At 44.4% G+C, this 18,496-nt stretch overlaps 1 protein-coding gene across 2 annotated transcripts in view; it reads right to left on the bottom strand.

The window, feature by feature from the left end:
- LOC144756256 (N-acetyllactosaminide alpha-1,3-galactosyltransferase-like) overlaps positions 1 to 18,496 on the bottom strand; it is a 210,012-nt gene that overhangs the window by 13,761 nt on the left and 177,755 nt on the right. For both annotated transcript variants that reach the window (XM_078645896.1, XM_078645897.1), the window contains exon 3: positions 18,219 to 18,356. In XM_078645896.1, the coding sequence (XP_078502022.1) occupies positions 18,219 to 18,356 (138 nt within the window). The remainder of the gene's footprint in view (positions 1 to 18,218; positions 18,357 to 18,496) is intronic.

Genomic DNA, 18,496 nt, shown 5'->3' with positions numbered 1-18,496 from the left:
ACCTGGGTTTGGATTGTTTGCCCTGTTCTAAAAAAGACACTCCCTTCTTTTTATTTCTATTGTCAGCGCCAGAAGAATCAGATGACGATGTGCTTGAGAATGTTGCAAACCTGTTTCTAGACCTCCCTTGAAAGTTAGACAGCGCCTGTCGTGAATCTGGCTGCAAGTAATATTCGTCTCGCAGAAAGGGGTAGACCTGATCTATTTTAAAAGCCTTAATATCCCTTTCGTATTTGTTAGTTTTGTCGTTGATCGTATAATCTTTAAATGCCTGTATCTCCTTTTCGATCTTTTCTAATAGTGACTTGGCGTCCGTGACCACCTGGCTGGTCTCTAGGGCCTTTATTAAGTCCTCAATTTCTTCTTCCTCTTTTTTACAAAGCTTCTGTGCAGTCTCTATGGTATGGACCATGAGGTCTCGACTACACTTAGTGTTAATAAAACTGAAGCCCTTCCTATATTCTTGATCTTCAGTAAAGATGACGGGAATATTTTTAACCTGAAGGCCCCAGGGAATTGTACCTCCCTTCAAGTGCTTTAAAAGAAAATACCCATGTAATTCGGTTCTTACGTGCTTTTTGCGGAGTCTGATCAGTTTGTCAGACTCATTTTGTTGCTTAGCACTAGTGCTAAGCGAAACTGTAGAGAACGGAGAAGAGGCAATCAAGTCCTGTATATGGCTTTCAGAGAAAGACAAAGTGTCCTTTTCTGCCATAACTCAGAAAGACAAAAAAATCTCTCTACCTCTTACTTGTGTAACTATTTAAGGACTTGTTTCTGATGTCCTATTACTCTCGCTGGTGAAAACCAGCTCAGAAGTTGTGTCCCTAAGGAGTTAGGCCCTTATGAATGGTTGAGACTAGACCTTATATTTATGTAAAACAAAAAATTATCTCAACCACAATTACTTCAAACAAACTTGAATGGATGGAAAAATAAATATTCATTCCAAACCAGGCAAATCTTTTATTGCCATTTACTTTGGTATATTTTAAACAATTTAAGGATTGTATTAGCAAAAAACAAACACTATACATTCATTGTTCAAACACTATTTACAAACATCACGACAAAATACATTAAGACAGTGTCAAAGCAAGCTACAGAAAAAACCAGACAATTCAACAATACATATAAACAACAGCAAATGATTATATCAAAATGTGCGTGGAACATGTGCCAGATAAATGGCAATTAGTACAATTCGCTAGACGACTAGCTCCTAGTCTTTTAAAAAATAGAATATGTTCCACAAACACAAAGCCGACGCGTTTCGAGGCCAGGACTAATGTCCCTGGTCTCTCATCAGGGCTTTCGTTCTTTATATCTGTAGGATGTAAAGAAAGGAAACTAATTACTGGACTTTGAATAGAATAGCGTAATCTTGTCACATGCGGTTACTAATACATCTCAAATAATATTAGTAGCTTGGGAGTATTTTTATTGAAAATTTGAGAAAAGCTTAGAGACTCCTGATCCAAATACACCAAAAACAGCTTTCACTATAGAGGTGAGCTTATCACGAGTTTACAAATTACCTCCTCTGTTGCTTTAATCTGCCCTTTTCACAACATATCTTAGTTAGTGAACTTCCCTCAAAAACACCTAACCAGCAAAGGTAGCCCTGTAATCCACCAGAGTTTCAGTCAAGCGTTGCCAGTATGAATACCGATTGGATTCTGCCAATCCTCACTGTTCAGTTCCTTGTTACAACTGATCTGCCAGGTGCTGGAAGGATGCTTAGACTGTGAACTCAGACAACCTTGTGTGGCATGTGCTGTAATAGTCTCACTTCTTCCTCCTTTTCCATATGAAAAGGATCATTCCAGGAATTCCCGGTCCCTACCTTATTATATCCGTGTTTCATGGCTCTCCTAATAATGTCCATATACAGACAAGCTACTATTAGACTTAGTTTTTTCTAATGATTTAGCCCTTTATGTTGCATTGTCAGTCCTTGCCTTTCCAGCAACCAAACCACGTGTTTTAGATTTTAGATTTTTGTGTATGAGCAGATAAAGCCCATGTAGTGCTGTACATGGATCTTACTGTAGATGATTCCATATGTGTTGACCATGCAGGATAGCTTAGTTTTAATCTCTTAACCATTTTCACGACCTTCTTGACGGCATACAAAAATGGAGTGGTAAGTGGAGGGAGACCCCCAGAAAAAAGGAAAATCTGCTGCTATTTGTATTGGTCTGGTCAGTAATGATCTGCAAATTTTGGCGTTTGCAAATGCAATTTTGCTTGATACATATGGCCCTCTGTCCCTTGATTTCTTTGTTTGGGACCAATTACTCATATCTCAGAGTTTTAAGCTTCATATAAAGTAATGGTCCAGAGTGCAACCCATACCCATCGACTTAAAGCTTTGTCGTCAATTCCGCGATACAGTAATACAGTAATACAGGCTCGCCATAGCTACAGGCTAGAAGGCACAATATTGTAAATCTACATTTTATTTTTAACTAGCAGCCCGTCCCGACCTTGTCCGGGAGCAATCAGGCTTCAGGGCCCCCGCTCGCCCCGTGAGCGCACCCGCGGCTGCTTCACTTACCTCTGCCTGTCCGCTGCTCCTCACCGCCTGTCCTCCGCTGCTCCTCACTGCTCCTCCCGCCTGTCCGCCGCTCCTCACCGCCTGTCCGCTGCTCCTCACTGCCTGTCCTCCGCTGCTCCTCACCGCCACTCTTCACCGCCTGTCCGCTGCTCCTCACCGCCTGTCCGCTGCTCCTCACCGCCTGTCCGCTGCTCCTCACCGCCTGTCCTCCGCTGCTCCTCACTGGTCCGCCGCTCCTCACCGCCTGTCCGCTGCTCCTCACCACCTGTCCGCCGCTCCTCACCGCCTGTCCGCTGCTCCTGACCGCCTGTCCTCCGCTGCTCCTCACCGCTCCTCCCCGCCTGTACGCCGCTCCTCCCCGCCGCTCCTCCTGCTACTCCTCCTCGCGCTCGTGTACGCCGCTCCTCCCCGCGCTCCTGATGTCAGGACGCACGTCGCGGCCGGCGCTACTTTCAAAGGACTACTTTTTTTATGTAAAATTTTTAAAACCACATATATATTTTTTTTAAATATAGCCTATGTCCATCTGCACACCCTGACAATTACAAAGATGTATCGGGTGTTTGAATTGGCGATGTGGTTCCCGAGTTTACCCGCCTCAAAGGTTCACAGTTCTTACTTTATTATAGTAGTATAGATTATAAAGAGAGAACGGGAAAACGTTTTGTTTGGAACATCGTTGTTACGTGGTGTTAGCATTGTAATGAAAGAATGTCCTTTTAAATCTCCCTAGTTCTGTTTGTGAGCATGGGTAATTGTGGTTATATTTTGCACATATGAAAGCAGCATCAAGTAGCGTAAAGGTATTTCGCACATATGAAAGCAGCATCAAGTAGCGTAAAGCGGCGTCAATTAGTATAGATGATGGGTTTTTTTGTAATGTGAATGAGGCTTATTGAATTCCTCCTGTTTTTGTTTTCCTGTCCTGGCCCTGTTTTAATGTGTAATGTAGTGCGCCTGTATGTTGACGTTTAATGAGTGTTATTTAAATGTGCATGTTTTCTGTTGAGTGCCTGCCCCCTTGTTCAACCTGTGTTGTTTTGTAAGTATTTGAAATGTGTTTGCGTTTTTTGTAAAGTTACAGTGCGGGGTCAGATCAGGGCATATTTGTTTTCCTCTGCAAGCACGTTTGATGTGTTTAAATCGGTCGGTGGCAGTTTGTTTTGCAATTAGTGTGAGTGCTGTGAGCAAATGTTTTTCCTGCCCCCTGCAAACATGTTAGACGTGTATAAAGCGTCGTGAATTCATGCCTCCTTGTGTAATGTAAATGAGGCTTGTTGAATTTGGCTTTTGTATTTTCCCTGGCTGCCCCCTGTGCAGGCCCTTGCAACAGCGTTATACAGCCTCTTGTGGAATGTAAAAGAGGGTTGTGGAATTCGGCGTCTTAATTGTTCCCTGCCCTCTGACAATGTGTTAGTCAAAGTAGTGCTCAGTTGTTTGGCCGCGTTCGTGTGGCCAACAGCAATAATGGTGTGACAGCGTATTGTAAGCGCTATGTGTCCATATTACAGGGAGTGCTCTGAGCACTTTTTTTTGCTTCACCCTGCAAGAACGTTAGACGCTTGTTTTGCGGCGTCAATGAACGTCCATCATGCCTCCTTCTGTATTGTAAATGAGGCGTTTTTTTCCCTGCTCGCCCCCTGTGCAGCCCCTTGCAAGACCAATAGACGTCTTTGAAGTGGGTTTGGGATTGCGCTAGTACGGAACTCGGCTTTAAAGACCGTATTCATGGCTCGTTGTACAATGTGAAAGAGGCTTGTTGAAATCGCCGTGTAATATTTTTCCCTGGGCTCTGACAATGTGTAGTGCTCAGTTGTTTGCCCGCGTTTGTGGCCCCGACATCAATAATGCTCCTAGTGCGTTTTGAATCATGTGCCTGTTGGACCAATGGGTGAAGGTTTTGCCTATTTCTATTTTCAATGAATGTGTTAGTTTAATGTAATGTTGCGCGATTGGTGAAGGTTTTGCCTATTTTAATGTAATGTTGCGTGATTGGTTATTTCTGTAATGCGTGTCGCGCCATTTGTTTTTTGCGGGAAGGCGCGGCCAACAGTGTTTTGCGATTGGATGCTTGTGTGCAAGGTTGGCCCACCGCGCCCCTTTTTCTCCCGAAGCCGCGCCCCTTTGTTTATGTTGTCTCGGAACCCTGAAGAATGTATTGCCGAGTCAGTGAGTACTAAGCCCATTGCCCAGTCCGAATTTTCCGACATCTTTGCACTGATTTGAAAAACGATGTTTATGTCACCACTATGATCCGTAATGCTCCAGAAATCGACGGGCATAAAACGGTGCTTATCCACTATGATCTGTAATGCTCATGAAGTGGACGTGAGCTTGCTTGCTGAAGTTGCTGTGTTTTGTGTGTGCTTGTGTGTTGTTGCAGAAACTGTTGTTTTGTGTGTGCTTGAGTGCTTGAAGGGGCTGTGTTTCCTGTAACCGAGTGAATGGGACATGCCCCTCTGCCAATGTTACCGCCCACATTGAGAACAACGCCCACAAGGAACTACTTTTTCCGGAATGTTGTTTGCCCTTCGTAATGTATATGTTGTAGAAATGTATAGCCTATGTCCATCTCCTGGACCTCCCCTTTCCAACGCTGTATTGGGTGTTATGATTGATGGTGTACTTCTGGAGTTTACCCTCCTCAAAGGTTCCCAGTTCTCACTTTATAATAGTAGTATAGATTTACTCCTCAAAATATTGCTCAACGGGCCCTTGGATCCACTAGATCTGATGTGGCACCAGTAGGGCAGCCAAGTAGATATTATATTCCTTTTATCCGTGTGAATTTCTCTAGGCAAAATAATAATTGGAACAATGCACTGCTGCCTTTTTTCCATTTTGGATGTCCGATTAATTATTGCTGAAAACTGAAAATCATATTGTTTTTGTCAGGTTGCGGGAGGTTCCCTACGCCTTCCATGTGGAATATCAATTGGTGGAAAATCACCTTGTTAGAAGGAAGCCCATGTCTTGCGTGAGATTGTGGGTAAGGTGACCATGAGGAAGATACGAGAATGGGAGGTCTTGGACTGGTGGCTCAGGTGTTTACACATGACAATAATTCATCCACATTAGAAAGGAGTAGCAGACTTACCCTGTGAGATGAGGGATGGGGTTTTTTGGAGGCAAGAGTTCTAATTCATAGTTCATATTCGTGTACAATCCAGGGGTTAATAGTTTGAGGGAGAGAACTAACAGAATGCAAAAGGAAAAGTTACTTTCTTTTGACTGTCATTTTCTAAAAAAGGTTTTTAACATTTAGAATAATTCCTGGCTGCAATGCCAGTCCTTGCAGAAAACACGCATTTTTGTGAACATTTCCAATACATTAAAATGTCTTTCTTTCAAGTTTTTAGAGCGTTTTTTTTTTAAAGAGGGGATACAGAGAAGACAACGCAAGCTTGCACCAAGAGTTCTCAAGAAAAATGCAACACTGCTTCTTTCATTTTCCCTCTAATGTGACATGGTTGTACTTTGGTTTGGAGAGGTCAGCCTCAAGATATTTTTCTGCCAGTTTCTTTACTTCAGTAACAAATATGCAATATATATATATAACTACATTGCAAACATTTACTCTGGTGTCAAAAGATCAGCAGTCTATACATTGGCAGTACATTTACAGCTCAGGTATGTTCTGCGCCATAAGTGGTTATGGAATCGATTCCCTGACCTCCTGGCTCACAGTGCTTAATTTGTAAAATATGAAGTCCAGGTGCTCAAATGTTTGTCAGAGGCCACACCCCTTGTTCCCAGCTCCACCCACTTCCTTCACTAGCTCCACCCACTTCCTCTATTGGCTCCACCCACACGCTCAACTGGCACGCAAGCCATAAACCGTGCAAATGTCACACATGTCCTCAGGCTAGAACGCATGGAAATGTTACACATAAGCACCCATGCCATAAACCATGGAAATGTCACACTTAAGCCCTCAGGTCAGAAAGCATGGAAATGTCACACATAAGCACCCAGGCCAGAAAGCATGCCATAATCCGTCACACACAAGCATCCAGGACAGGGCTAGGCCGAAAAACGTGGAAACATCCATGATCTATGCAATAAACCATTGATATGTCACATATAGGCATCCAGCCGGGGTGTGTTGTTAACTTCCAGCCACAGTAAACCAGTGCTTAATTTGTAAAAACCTAAGTGCCAGGACCCTTTTCAGGATGCTATTGCAGCTTGCACCACACATTTTCCCTCCCTGGCAGTACTGCTAATAGCAGTACCAACACAACTAGTATCATTACTCACCTAGAAGTGTGACAATTCAGACTATTTAAAGTCACTTAAAGCTATAAAACTGGTGTGAGCAGTAGATATTATTCATAAATAATGTATATTAAATTATTAAATATCTGTTGCTGTGCTTAACTCAAAATTAGACAGACAGAGCCACCAGGTGCCAACAGGTGTTGAGAATTAAGTACCGGTACCGAGCACCGGAAAACACCAGCTGAAATTAAGCGCTGGGTGCTGCCCTTACTGCACTGCTTAATTTGTGCTAGTTGTTGCAGTTGGTGGTAACAAGCCCTCGTTTTTGAAGACCTGGACTTATTGTTCAACATCAGACTAACTTTGAGTCAGAGCAGGAGAGAGAAAGGTGAAAAGATTGAATGGCGGAAGAGAAGGGTAGGGAAACAGAAACACACGGAGAAAGCCGGCTTGAAAAAGAACACACAAGAGAGTAAAATGGTGCAGAGTGAGGAGAGAGCCATGATGAGGTGGTATTAAAGATCAGCCAGCCTTTGTAGTTTGCAACACTGGCATTCAAAAGTTCTCCCAATGGTCTCGAAAGACAATCTTTGGGCCCCTGCATTTCTGTTTTTTTCACACATTAAGCCCTAACTGGCAACAAGGCCTCATCCTCACACTTTCAGGTTCCCATCACCAGCTAAGCATGGAACCAGAATACAAGAGGATTCAATAGGTCAAGGGCATTGTGCTCAATTTTTAAGGTCACTAATGAGACATTTCTCCTGACATATATAAACAATATTTACAGTTTTTCTGAACGGGGAAAGAAATCTGGGCCTCGCAGGTCAGTCGGGCAAAGAGGGCTCCTGGCTGAAAGCATTCCTAGTGGGCAACACTTCAGTGTGTTTCTGGAATTGATCGAAGTTTGGCTGAAGCCTGTAGTTTCGGCCGACTATGGCTAGCACTGGGCTGCTGGCCTTTACCTTCTGACGCCACACCGCCTGCCAGAGCCCCCCCAGTCTATCGCCTGCCAGAGTCCTCCGTGTATTGCTGCCAAGGTTTTAGATGGCTATGTGTGACTTTTCTATCATTTCAGAGCAATTCTGAGTGACATTTCAAAGACAATGAGTGACAGTTTCTCGTTAGCAAAGTAAAGCAATGACGGCGAGGGAAACATATAAACATCAGAAATTGCACCCATTTGCGCAACAAGAAACTCTAGGAATCCGTTATTAGCATTACAGCAGTCACCCCTGATTACCACTTTCCAGCCTCGCAAATGTAATCTTAGATGTCAGCCTTTCGATCTATAATGTTGGTATATATTGCAATAGCTCTATCTATATCTGCTATCTACATTTCAATATCATTCTACTCTATCAAACTTGCATCCCATTCATTTTAAGAGGCTTTCGCTGTAAGGCCAAATAATTCATATGCAGTAGTCTATATTTAATTCTAGCCTCCCATTTTTCCCGTCACTTTGGCCAATATGGCTGGAATAGCACGTCTGAGTCTATATAGACAGTGTAGTGACTCTGTAAAGCTGCGCAAGGCACTTGCTGTGAATTGGGTGAAAATGACTGAGCTATGCTTAGCACGGCGCCCGGGGAATTGCTGCAGCAGTGCAGGATGAGGGCGTTTTGGGACAACTCTCGTAGAATAGAGGGGCGGGGGCACGGGGTTCCCCCCATTTTCTACCCATCCTTTTGTCCCATGACTCTTGAGCACACGACGGTGGCAGATGCCCCGACAAAAAGCAGCCAGGGGGGTTGTTTAAGGTTTATTTAGCACTCAGTGTAGGGAATCATTGCGGTGGAGTTTTCATTCATTCAAGGGGTCACCCATTCCACCCTCCCCCATGACAGATTGCCATTCACAAGCACCCTCGCCTACACCAGCTTTCTGTTTTCACCTGGTAGAAATTGACGATAAACCAGCATTTAATTCGGGCGTTACTTCCTTTTTGCTTCTTTTTATTCTGTACAATCCCCTATTTCTAAAGCAAATGGTTGACAGTTCTCCCTCTGAGAGGAGCCTGCCTGACCTGCTCGGCACAGCCATAATTCAATTTGCCTATACCATAGTTACAGACACAGCGCGGACAGGCCAGTGCGAGCAGCAGACAGCGCCCTAGTCCCTCTAACCAGTACCCAGAGTTAAGTTAATTGCCCTACCGCAAGACTCGTGGAGGGGTGCACCTTCAGGCCTCCTGCCCCAGATTTATGGCATCAGCATGTGTTCCTCTGCTCTGCCAGTTGCCGCCACCAGCCCAGACATTATGTGATTTTTGTTTTGCTGTGTGCCTCGTGAATATCATATGCCCCCATTTCTTCATATCTTTCCTCCGGCTCCTTCTCTCCCTGTCCCCAAACGCATCTAGTCCAGGGGGCCTGCTAGCTGCCTTCTTTGCAAACTTCCCGCTCAGACAACAGGACCGGAGGTGACGTCCCCACTCCCCCACCCCGGTGCCGCAGGCAGACTTTGAATTACATCCTGCCTCAGCGGCGCCATGGGGCGGGCATCAGAATACATTGTAGCAGAAACCAGCTGCAATCACAACAAAGCCTGCAGAAGCAGTGTGTGCAGGGCAGGCCATAGCCTTGATTGGAGCTACGTCTCTTTTACGTCGTCTAACACCACCTTCACTTGCTCCCTCATACCTGCCCGTCTTTTTTCCCCTGTACCTGCTGCCTTTACCCTCCTTGCCTTCTCCATCGCTAGGGTTCATTCGCTCTCCTCTCTCCCCTCAAACCCCCAGACTCCCCCTCCTGCCTCTGTCCTCACTCCTATCACCTGCTGCTCCCCGTAGCTTCTCCCTTCTCTCTCTCGTCCCACGTGTGCCCTGCTGCCCCTCTCTCCCCCTCGCCTTCCCTCCTCTCATCCATCCATGATTCTACCTCTCTGTAGTCTCTCCATCTCTACCTCGCTCTTTCACCTACTGCTAGTCTCCCTGTCCGTTTTTATTCCCTCACAGCCCCTCTCCCTCCATCTGCCTCCTCCTCCCTCCCCCACGCAGACACACCCTGGCACATGCTCCGCTGTGACTGGGGAGGCTTAGAGAGTTAAGTAGAATGTGATTCAGCCTACGGGGTGGGGGAGCTGCTCGCACTCGCCTGCCTCTGTGCACCACTGGACGGCATGAATGAGAAAGCAGAGCCTGACGCCGCTTCCTTCCTTAGACCGAGGAGCCCCCCTGAGGGCCGCATTCCGTGGCACCAATTAAACCAGTAATTTTACGACGTTGCAGGGGCCCTGGCAGTTTCAGTCACAGTCAAAGTGTGACAGTACTGTGAATTTAGTGAACATCCGAGATCACGGGTAGACCCGGCCCTGACAATGAAGTGCCGGTGCTTAGCACCTGAAAGCTCCGGCACAAATTAAGCCCTGCTGGCTCAGATAGGGGTTCCAAAATGTATCCCCCTGAGTGACAAATAAAAAACTGATTTTCCAGCTGGGTTCTCAGACTGCTGGGTTAGGCTTGCAACCACATCCAGGTCTGCTCGACAACAGTGAACCCTGGTTAAAGAACCGTAAACTCATGGCGAGCTTCATCGCCAGGGCTGCCAACCATGGCAAGATTCACGGGCCTTTCTGTGGGGTTGCAAACCCAGAACCACAGGCCACAAAGACTCAACACATGCCTGTGAATCTTGCTTTGGTTAATGGTCTAAGGCCATGAAGATTGCAGAACATACAATACGATCCAGAAACCCTAAAAGAAATTAAGAAGAAAAAACTGGGCCTGGCCAGTGGGGGTTGGACGCACAGCCTTCACTGTGCAAGGCCAAATGTCGTGCGCCTTGGAGATTGGCCGTCCCTGACAAGTTGGGCTCTAGGCTTGCCCGGTTGGCTCACACGTCAAATTCAATGGTACTGGCCTTATCCTTGATGTGACAGATTACAAATAAGATTACATGAAGATTACCCTTAACACTATGAAAGAAATAACAGGGATTGCATTGTATATGGCAAATGCCAATATGATTCATCATGCAGTTACACGTTTAGTTTTGTGCTGGTTTGTCGAGCTGAGTGCAGTGCAGGGATTTTAGTGTTCATGCAGATCTGACATGAGAGGTCAAAATGCTTTTTATGCTATTAACTGTGGCACTAATTGTCAGATTTAGACAAAAGTCCAGATACCAGAATTGGAATTAAGTTCATAAATTGTACGTGCCCATCACTGTTGGCCACATGGGATGCTTGATACTTATGACAAGCTGTAGTTGAACAACTCTTAAGTCAATGTGCAATAGTGGTCAGTTACAGGCAGTCACCTTTCACTAGATCATGCAAAACAGGTGGGAGACTACAACATGATACGGACTAAGGAGGCATAATCATTCACCACCTACTACATAAATCCCCACAACAACCAGTGAAGCACTCTTACCTTTCAATTTACATACCACAGTTACTAGGAAGTTATGGTGAACGTTGGTCATAACACCTTGAAAAATTGCTTAAATCCACTGTCAAAACTACAGTGAAAGATCAGTTTTGTTTACAAAATAAAACCAAAAAAACATATTGAAATCCTCCAATTATGGTCAACTAAGCAAACCATAACTCACACACCTTCCATGCTAACCATAACTCACATACCACAGCACAATATTTATAACAATAACTAAGAGGACTTTTTCTCACATTTTTTAAATTACCAGCTCATACACTAAGAGATCATGCAGGATCCACATGCACGTCATTGATGATGGTTTGGTAAGATATCATGTTATGTCACTAGTGAGATCACGTATGTCCATTGTGAGGTCATCTGTTCATCATGATGTAGAAACTCTCTAGGCATTGGGTGGGATGTATTGACTTCTGATGTAGTCCCTTGCAATAGATTTGTGTTGTAAATAGGTTAGGTAGGCAGCAGGACACGTCTTCAGTTATTAAGATAGATTTATTAAGTTACAAGATAAGATAAGACAGCAAAGCAGTAAAACCCCACAGCTGACCAGACCAACTGCCAGGGCTGGAATCCTCAACACACCAGATAGAACACACATAGGTACTGTTGGAGATAGAGAAGGTAGGAACACTAAGAAAGGACTACAGACACCAAGTAGCCATATTGAACCAAGAATATACAACACATCTTCTCCCCTTACAAACAAAATACAAATGAAAGACTCAAACACCCAGTAAGAGTTAAAGCATGGAGAAACACAAAGAAGGAAACATCTAACACTTAGGAGGTCAAGGACCTCATGAACTTCCAGAACACGAAGGGAGAAAGAGAATCAGGATCAAGATGAGAAATATGATGAAGATCATTATGACCACCTTCTCCCCCTCGATTGACAAAAATGAAGAGCCAGTCCACTCTCTACGATCCATCGTTGTGGCCATCAAAAACGGAAATAGAGAGTTCACTTTCTCCAACAATATTTGTCCGTCGCAGCTGTAAGCTAATTTTGAATATAGAACAGTTCTGGAAGAATGTTCCCAAAGATACATTTGGAGCCAGAATTTCTTACAGTCCAAAGTAGATCCGGATCAGGTGTCTAGATTCTGGATATTGTCCTCGGGTTGTGAGCCTCTGGTTGTTTTTTCAGGCTTTAAATTTTTCTATAAATTCCATTTCTCTTGCGGACAACTTGCCTCAGTACTGTGGGCTAAAAGTCTGGTTAAAACGCAGAACATTTATCCCGGTTCAAAGAACCACCTTGTCACAACTTTGTCGTGGTACTGTAGCTCTTGTCCTTCACGAACCTTGGTTGTGAACTCTGCGGGTCCTTGGACTCTCTTTGTCCTCTCCCGGGACTGATTGTGGGAGTTTCGTCCTCCTCCTCCCGTCCTGGGACATCCTCTGTCCACTCCCGGTTTTGATTGTGGGAGTTTCGTCCTCCTGCTCCTTTCCTGGGACATGCTCTGTCCACTCCCGGTTTTAAATCTGGAACCTTTGTCCCCCTCTGGTCCTGGGACATGCTTGTCCTCTCCCGGTTCTACATCTGGAATCTTTGTCCCCTTCCGGTCCTGGGACGTCCTTTGTCCTCACCTGGTTACATTCTGGGATCTTTGTCCCCTTCCGGTCCCGGGACGTTCTTTGTCCTCTCCCGGTAACAATTTTGAGACCTCGTTCTGACAATCCTTGGATTCCAATTTTCCAATTAGCATTTCATCTCTGTGAATCTACAGTGTTTCAATACTTTTATACAGAGACATCTCTTCTTCTCAAATCAAATCTGATTTTCTTCTGCCTCACTTGTCTTGCAGCTAGTTTTCCGCGCTTCATCTGTGACTTTACCATAAATGTACTATATCACATCACTATTGCAATTAAACTCTTTTCCATTTCTTGACTGTCAAGATTCTAGACTCTCTGTGCTTGTTCAAATTATATTCCCAATGCACATGTTTAGTTTACTGCATGTCACCTCCAGGTCAACTCCAAAATAACCAACTGCAATTCTTTCATTGAGGTTCCGAATCAAATAGTGGCATCTCACTTTAAAACCGTGCCCAAATTCTCTGCCTCACCAACTTCCAAAACCTTGAGTTTTAATGAGAATTGCAAATTAAATCTATATTGTGATGATCGAATTTTTCATTTCACAAAAATTAGCCAAACATACAATATTCCAAAAATCCACAAGGTGGCAGTGTTGTCAAGGATTTTTCAGGGACATTTCATGTCATAACTTCTAACTCATTTTTCCAATACCCACGCGTCATACCAGCAGTTTTTGCCCTTGTGTTCTTCTTGGATTTCGAAGACAACTATTCAGTGAGGCTTATATAAACACATTAGCTCACTTACCAGCATCGAGGCATGTGAAAACTAACTCAGGGCACATAGCTGCCAAGGTTTCAGATTGCATTGTGTGACATTGTCATAATTTTAGAGTAATTATGAGTGACATTACGAGGATCATGAGTGACACTTTATTGCAAGCAAAATCAAGCAATGAAGACAAGGAAAACAATTAAATATCAGAAATTACCCCCACGTGAACAACGAGAAACTCTAAGATTATCTTAAAACGTCTGTCAAACACGAGAAATGGAAGGGCACTAAACAGACACAGACTGTGTGACAACAGTTTTCAGTATCAGAGGGCAGGCAGGCAGGCACAGCAGCTGTTAAAAAGATGATATCATTGATCTGCTCATTCATGACCTGCGCTAGCCTAGAAAAGAAAAATAAATAGCATAGCAAGTGTAACTAGTTTGGTTATACCATCACTCAGTCTCAGGCATTATTGGTTGCTAGTGCAATAAGATCAAAAAGAATGCTGGGAAGTGCCAGCGCAAAACCCGGAGGTGTTTTGCTCTTAACATGCGATAGTGCAATTTGCATTCATTTGCACTATCACAAAGTTGTAAAGCAAAGTCCTGAAAAAAGTTAGACATTATATTATACCGGTTTTGCACATATTCAAAGACAGAATGTTTAGATTTATGACACCTTGTGGTCACTTAAGTACTGAGCCCTTTCAAAAGAGAAAACTTCCTTTTTTGGAAAATAAAGATTTTTTTAAGATCGGTTATGTAACTCTGTCAGTGTAAACGGACTAGTTGATACCTTGATTATTTTAACAATATATAGATGCAGAATATAAGGCAAACAAGGCTCGTGGATGGTGAAAAAGTAATAATTATCCTTGTGTGGTGAGGAACTTTGTGCCAGTGTTGCCAGGAGAAAGCAACAATCTGGGGGGCGGGGCACAGGCTGAGGCAGGAAAAGCACCTGTGTTGCAGGAGTAAAAAACAATTAACAAATCATCCTGCCTCAGCCTGCCTATGCCGACTCCCCTCGCCACCCTGCCCCGTGCCCACCCCCTTCCCCTCCCCTTCCCCTCCCCCCGCTCTGGCAATCAATTAGCATGCTGCCTGCAGAGCATTCGTTTGGACTCCAGTCCGCTCTGTCCCATGTAGGGTCCATTCCGGCCTACTCGAGCCTCCCAAAAAAGAATGTGATAGGCGGCACCGAACATGGATATCTTCAACTGTAAATACCAAATTAATTAGAGTCAACACAACAGTATGCTTCAACTGACTCGACTCGCCGCAACTACAGCACCGGGCATTTATTTTCACACATAGTTCAGCCAGGCCTAACCTAAAATAAATGAACATATTTTTAACGTGCTGAGTTTACCGCCGATCACAGCAGCCTGTCACAGAGATAGTAAAGGGCCGGCCGGCCCTTAAATTGAGGCAGGCGTTCGGGTCGGAAATGCAAGAAAGTTCAATTGTTGGACCGGAGGCGAGGGCAAGGACTGCCAGGAGAGGCCGAAACTCAGACCTGTACATGTACAGACAGTAAGTGCCACCACGGATGACTTAGTTGCGAGAGAAGCATTTCTGTTATTAATACACACACACACACAGGCTGCACTTACTTGGGCCGAGGCCTCTCAGGATACTACGAATCCCCCGCCGCTCCTTCTCTGGTGACCTCACTTGCTGAAGGACCGCGTGAAGTCACATCCGGATTTATGGGCAGGCCCCGCCCCGGGTGTTTCATGGCCGAGTCTGGGGCTGGAAGACAGCCTGACGCGCGGCACCGCGGGCGGCCCGGGAATTAATTAGTTAATGCAGCCAGGCTGGATTGAAGGCGGCTGAGGCCGCGAATGTAATATTGTAGCACTGCAGCCAGCATTCACAAGAGAACTTAACTGTCTGTGAGCCACACTGCGAGAGCTGCTGGCAGCAACTCTGTAACAGCAGAGCCAGCTCGCTAACACCAGCGCTGTAGCCAGTTTCAGTGGCATTAAAAATGCGTGACAAAGCATTTCAGTGCGGTGATGCGGATCACCGCACTGAAATGCGTTAGTGTCACGCGTGATGCGTGATACTTGGCAGCACTGAGGGCAGAAATCGTCAGTTCTTCATTCCGGTAATCAAGGAAACAAAGATCAAAATGTCCGCTCTACGTTGCGTGTCATCATTGCACAGTGACGCGCTGAACGTCCTTCTCAGGTCAAAGGTTGGAAACCTCTGACACTGGCTGCTGCTGTCGACACGCTCTTCTCTACCAAGTAAAATGGAGATTCCACGACGTCGTCAGTGAAGAGATGACTGCATCGGAGAAGTATCTCTGGGCTGGCAGTACAGGCACACAAATCATTTACTCACGGTCAATGAGGATGATAACTTAAATGCTGTGAATAGAATATGTCTTGTTGCCGATTTTCCTTAAAACTGCAAAACAACTAAATGACAGCACCTGGGCTAATTGCGGTGAGACACTTCTCTCTGGTAACAGTTCTTTTTTAATTTTCTGCGAACATTCCTTTGAGTTTCACTCTTTCGTGGCAGGAGCTTACTTAATGACCAAAAATTCCTTCCTAAAGGCATTGGTTAAGAGATTTCTTGGCTCATTGTCGCATTACTTTCTTGTTGTCTCATCCATTTAACTTGATGAGCAAACAACTGGGAATACTTTTGTCGAATTTATAGGAGATAACGCATTCTATTAGAGATGACAGTTTCTTCACCTAAGTCTTACTAGAGTGGTAAACTGTCTTGTTAAAATTTCTGTTATTTACAGTTTCTTTATGCTTATTTTCAATGGTTTCACAGGATTTACTTGCGGCTTGTTTTGCTGATTTTCCATGTAGTTTGCGTCTAATTTCATGAAGCTTACTTGTGTTACTCCGGTTTTTAGTTGCTTCTCTTCATGATGCAGGCCGCAGTTAGCTGGGTTCTTTTTAGTGAGGTCTTGCTCATGCTGCGCTGTTATTCTTGGTCTACCTTCAGGTCTGCTCTTCTGGTCTGGTCAGCTTCCGATGTCGCCAAAATGTTGTAAATAGGTTAGATAGGCAAAAGGACACGTCTTTAGTTATTAAGATAGATTTATTAAGTTACAAGATAAGATAAGACAGCAGAGCAGTAAAACCCCACAGCCGACCAGACCAACTGCCAGGGCTGGAATCCTCAACACACCAGATAGAACACACATAGGTACTATGGGAGATAGAGAAGGTAGGAACACTAAGAAAGGACTACAGACACCAAGTTGCCATATTGAACCAAGTAAGAATATACAACAATTTGCATACATGCTCTGAAATTCCTCTGATACGTAGAGAGCAATAGATTGGTTTGAGTCCAAGAAATTTCCCACAAACTTCATTTATTGAGGATTTGTCAAGGATTTCTCCCACCTCTGAGAATTACATAAATCAACAAACTAGTCCAACCCTTTACTGCCCGTCCTACCGAGATCTCTTAAATGTCCTGACTATAAAGGTCATTCTTAGACCGCATGAAAAGAAATTGTATGGAAATGAATTGAAAATCCCAGGAAACTAAAGAGATATTTAGCCGTTTGAAAGAAAACCCTGTCTTGATGGGATTTTCAGCAACTGTGCATAGCTACAGAACCTTTCATGTCTCAGATAAACTAGCACACACCGTGCCAGGGCAATTGTTGGATACTCTCTGCACAGATTGTATGGTGAAGGGCAGTACCTTACATTGGTAGTTCAAAGAAAACATCTGCAACTGTGATGCACTGGGATATGGAACTAGGTGTCTCAAAGGTCAGAAGTGACCATGAAATCTCTCTGTTTAAGGAAGAGGTCAATAAACTAAGATCCCTATTTAATTTTTTTGACACTGTACTGGTTTACTAACCGAGATCTAAAATGAGTCTCTTCTTGACCTTAAATACATTCCTTTTCCTTGATCTTTCATGCAAATTTCCTGTATCATACGCTTCATCTGTTGTGATGGAAACCCAGTGATGGTGTGTCCGCTGAAACCTCAATTAATTACTGGAGATCAGAAGAACCGCGGTTTTCAACAATCCTGCGTGTAATACAATGTCTCTCCACATTCTAGAAGAACAGTGAACTGGAGATCATGCAGGACTGGGTTCTGGAGGCAACTCTATGGATTTTGTGGCAAAGGAGATTGTTGCCTGACCTCTCCCTCTCTCTTGGGTATGCCCTCTGAATAGGCTGCTTTTCATTTTGGGAATGGTCTTCACACGCCCGGGAAGTAATCCAAGAGTTATGAATATTGAAAGGCCCTCATTTTGGACAAATATGACTGAGCTTCAATGGAGAGTGGTAGCTGAGGAAATAATTTGAGAGTACAGAAATGTAGAGCATTCCAACACTGTGGTGAATCACTTTTTGATAAGTGACTGAGTGCCTTGGTCTAAATTTAATCTGGGGTGAACTAAAAAATTGTGCAGCAATTTTAGATTTGGGAGCTGGAAGGAATCTGCACAAACTCATTGGTGAGGGTCATATAGCACACTTATTCCCCCCGCCTGCCTGTCCCACCCACTTACCTTCAGTTCTGGCCAAACCACCTACCCATGTATCTGGCACTGCAGTTCACCAGTCCTCGCCAAATACATGTGCAACTGACCCAAATGCATACATTTGCACTTGGCCCTCAGGGTCTGTCTACTGTCCTGGCCCCAAACACTCACCTGTGCACCTGAAGTGGTGTTTAAAACTAGCTGTACTGCAAAACTTACTTGCCCACTGCAAAGACAGACAATCCAATGACTGTCCCCCGTGCCCGATAGAGCTCATCTTCTTGCGCCCGGTTAAAGTTCCCATGCCACACAATGGGGGCGCCCCAGGAAGACACAGTAGGCTCATTTGGGAAGCAGCTGCCAAGGAAGCAAGTGAGAAAGAATGAGAAAAGCAAGAGTCAGAATGATGCTAAATGACTGTAGTGATATCACAGTATGAAGCTTGGAGTCTGTAGTGATGTTAAATTACGAGATCACAAACCTGTAACAATCTTACA

Source organism: Lissotriton helveticus, chromosome 5_1, assembly GCF_964261635.1.
Source record: "Lissotriton helveticus chromosome 5_1, aLisHel1.1, whole genome shotgun sequence".
Classification (NCBI taxonomy): domain Eukaryota; kingdom Metazoa; phylum Chordata; class Amphibia; order Caudata; family Salamandridae; genus Lissotriton; species Lissotriton helveticus.
The sequence above is the reverse complement of the archived record's forward strand: the minus strand, read 5'-3'. Positions and strand labels throughout refer to the sequence as shown.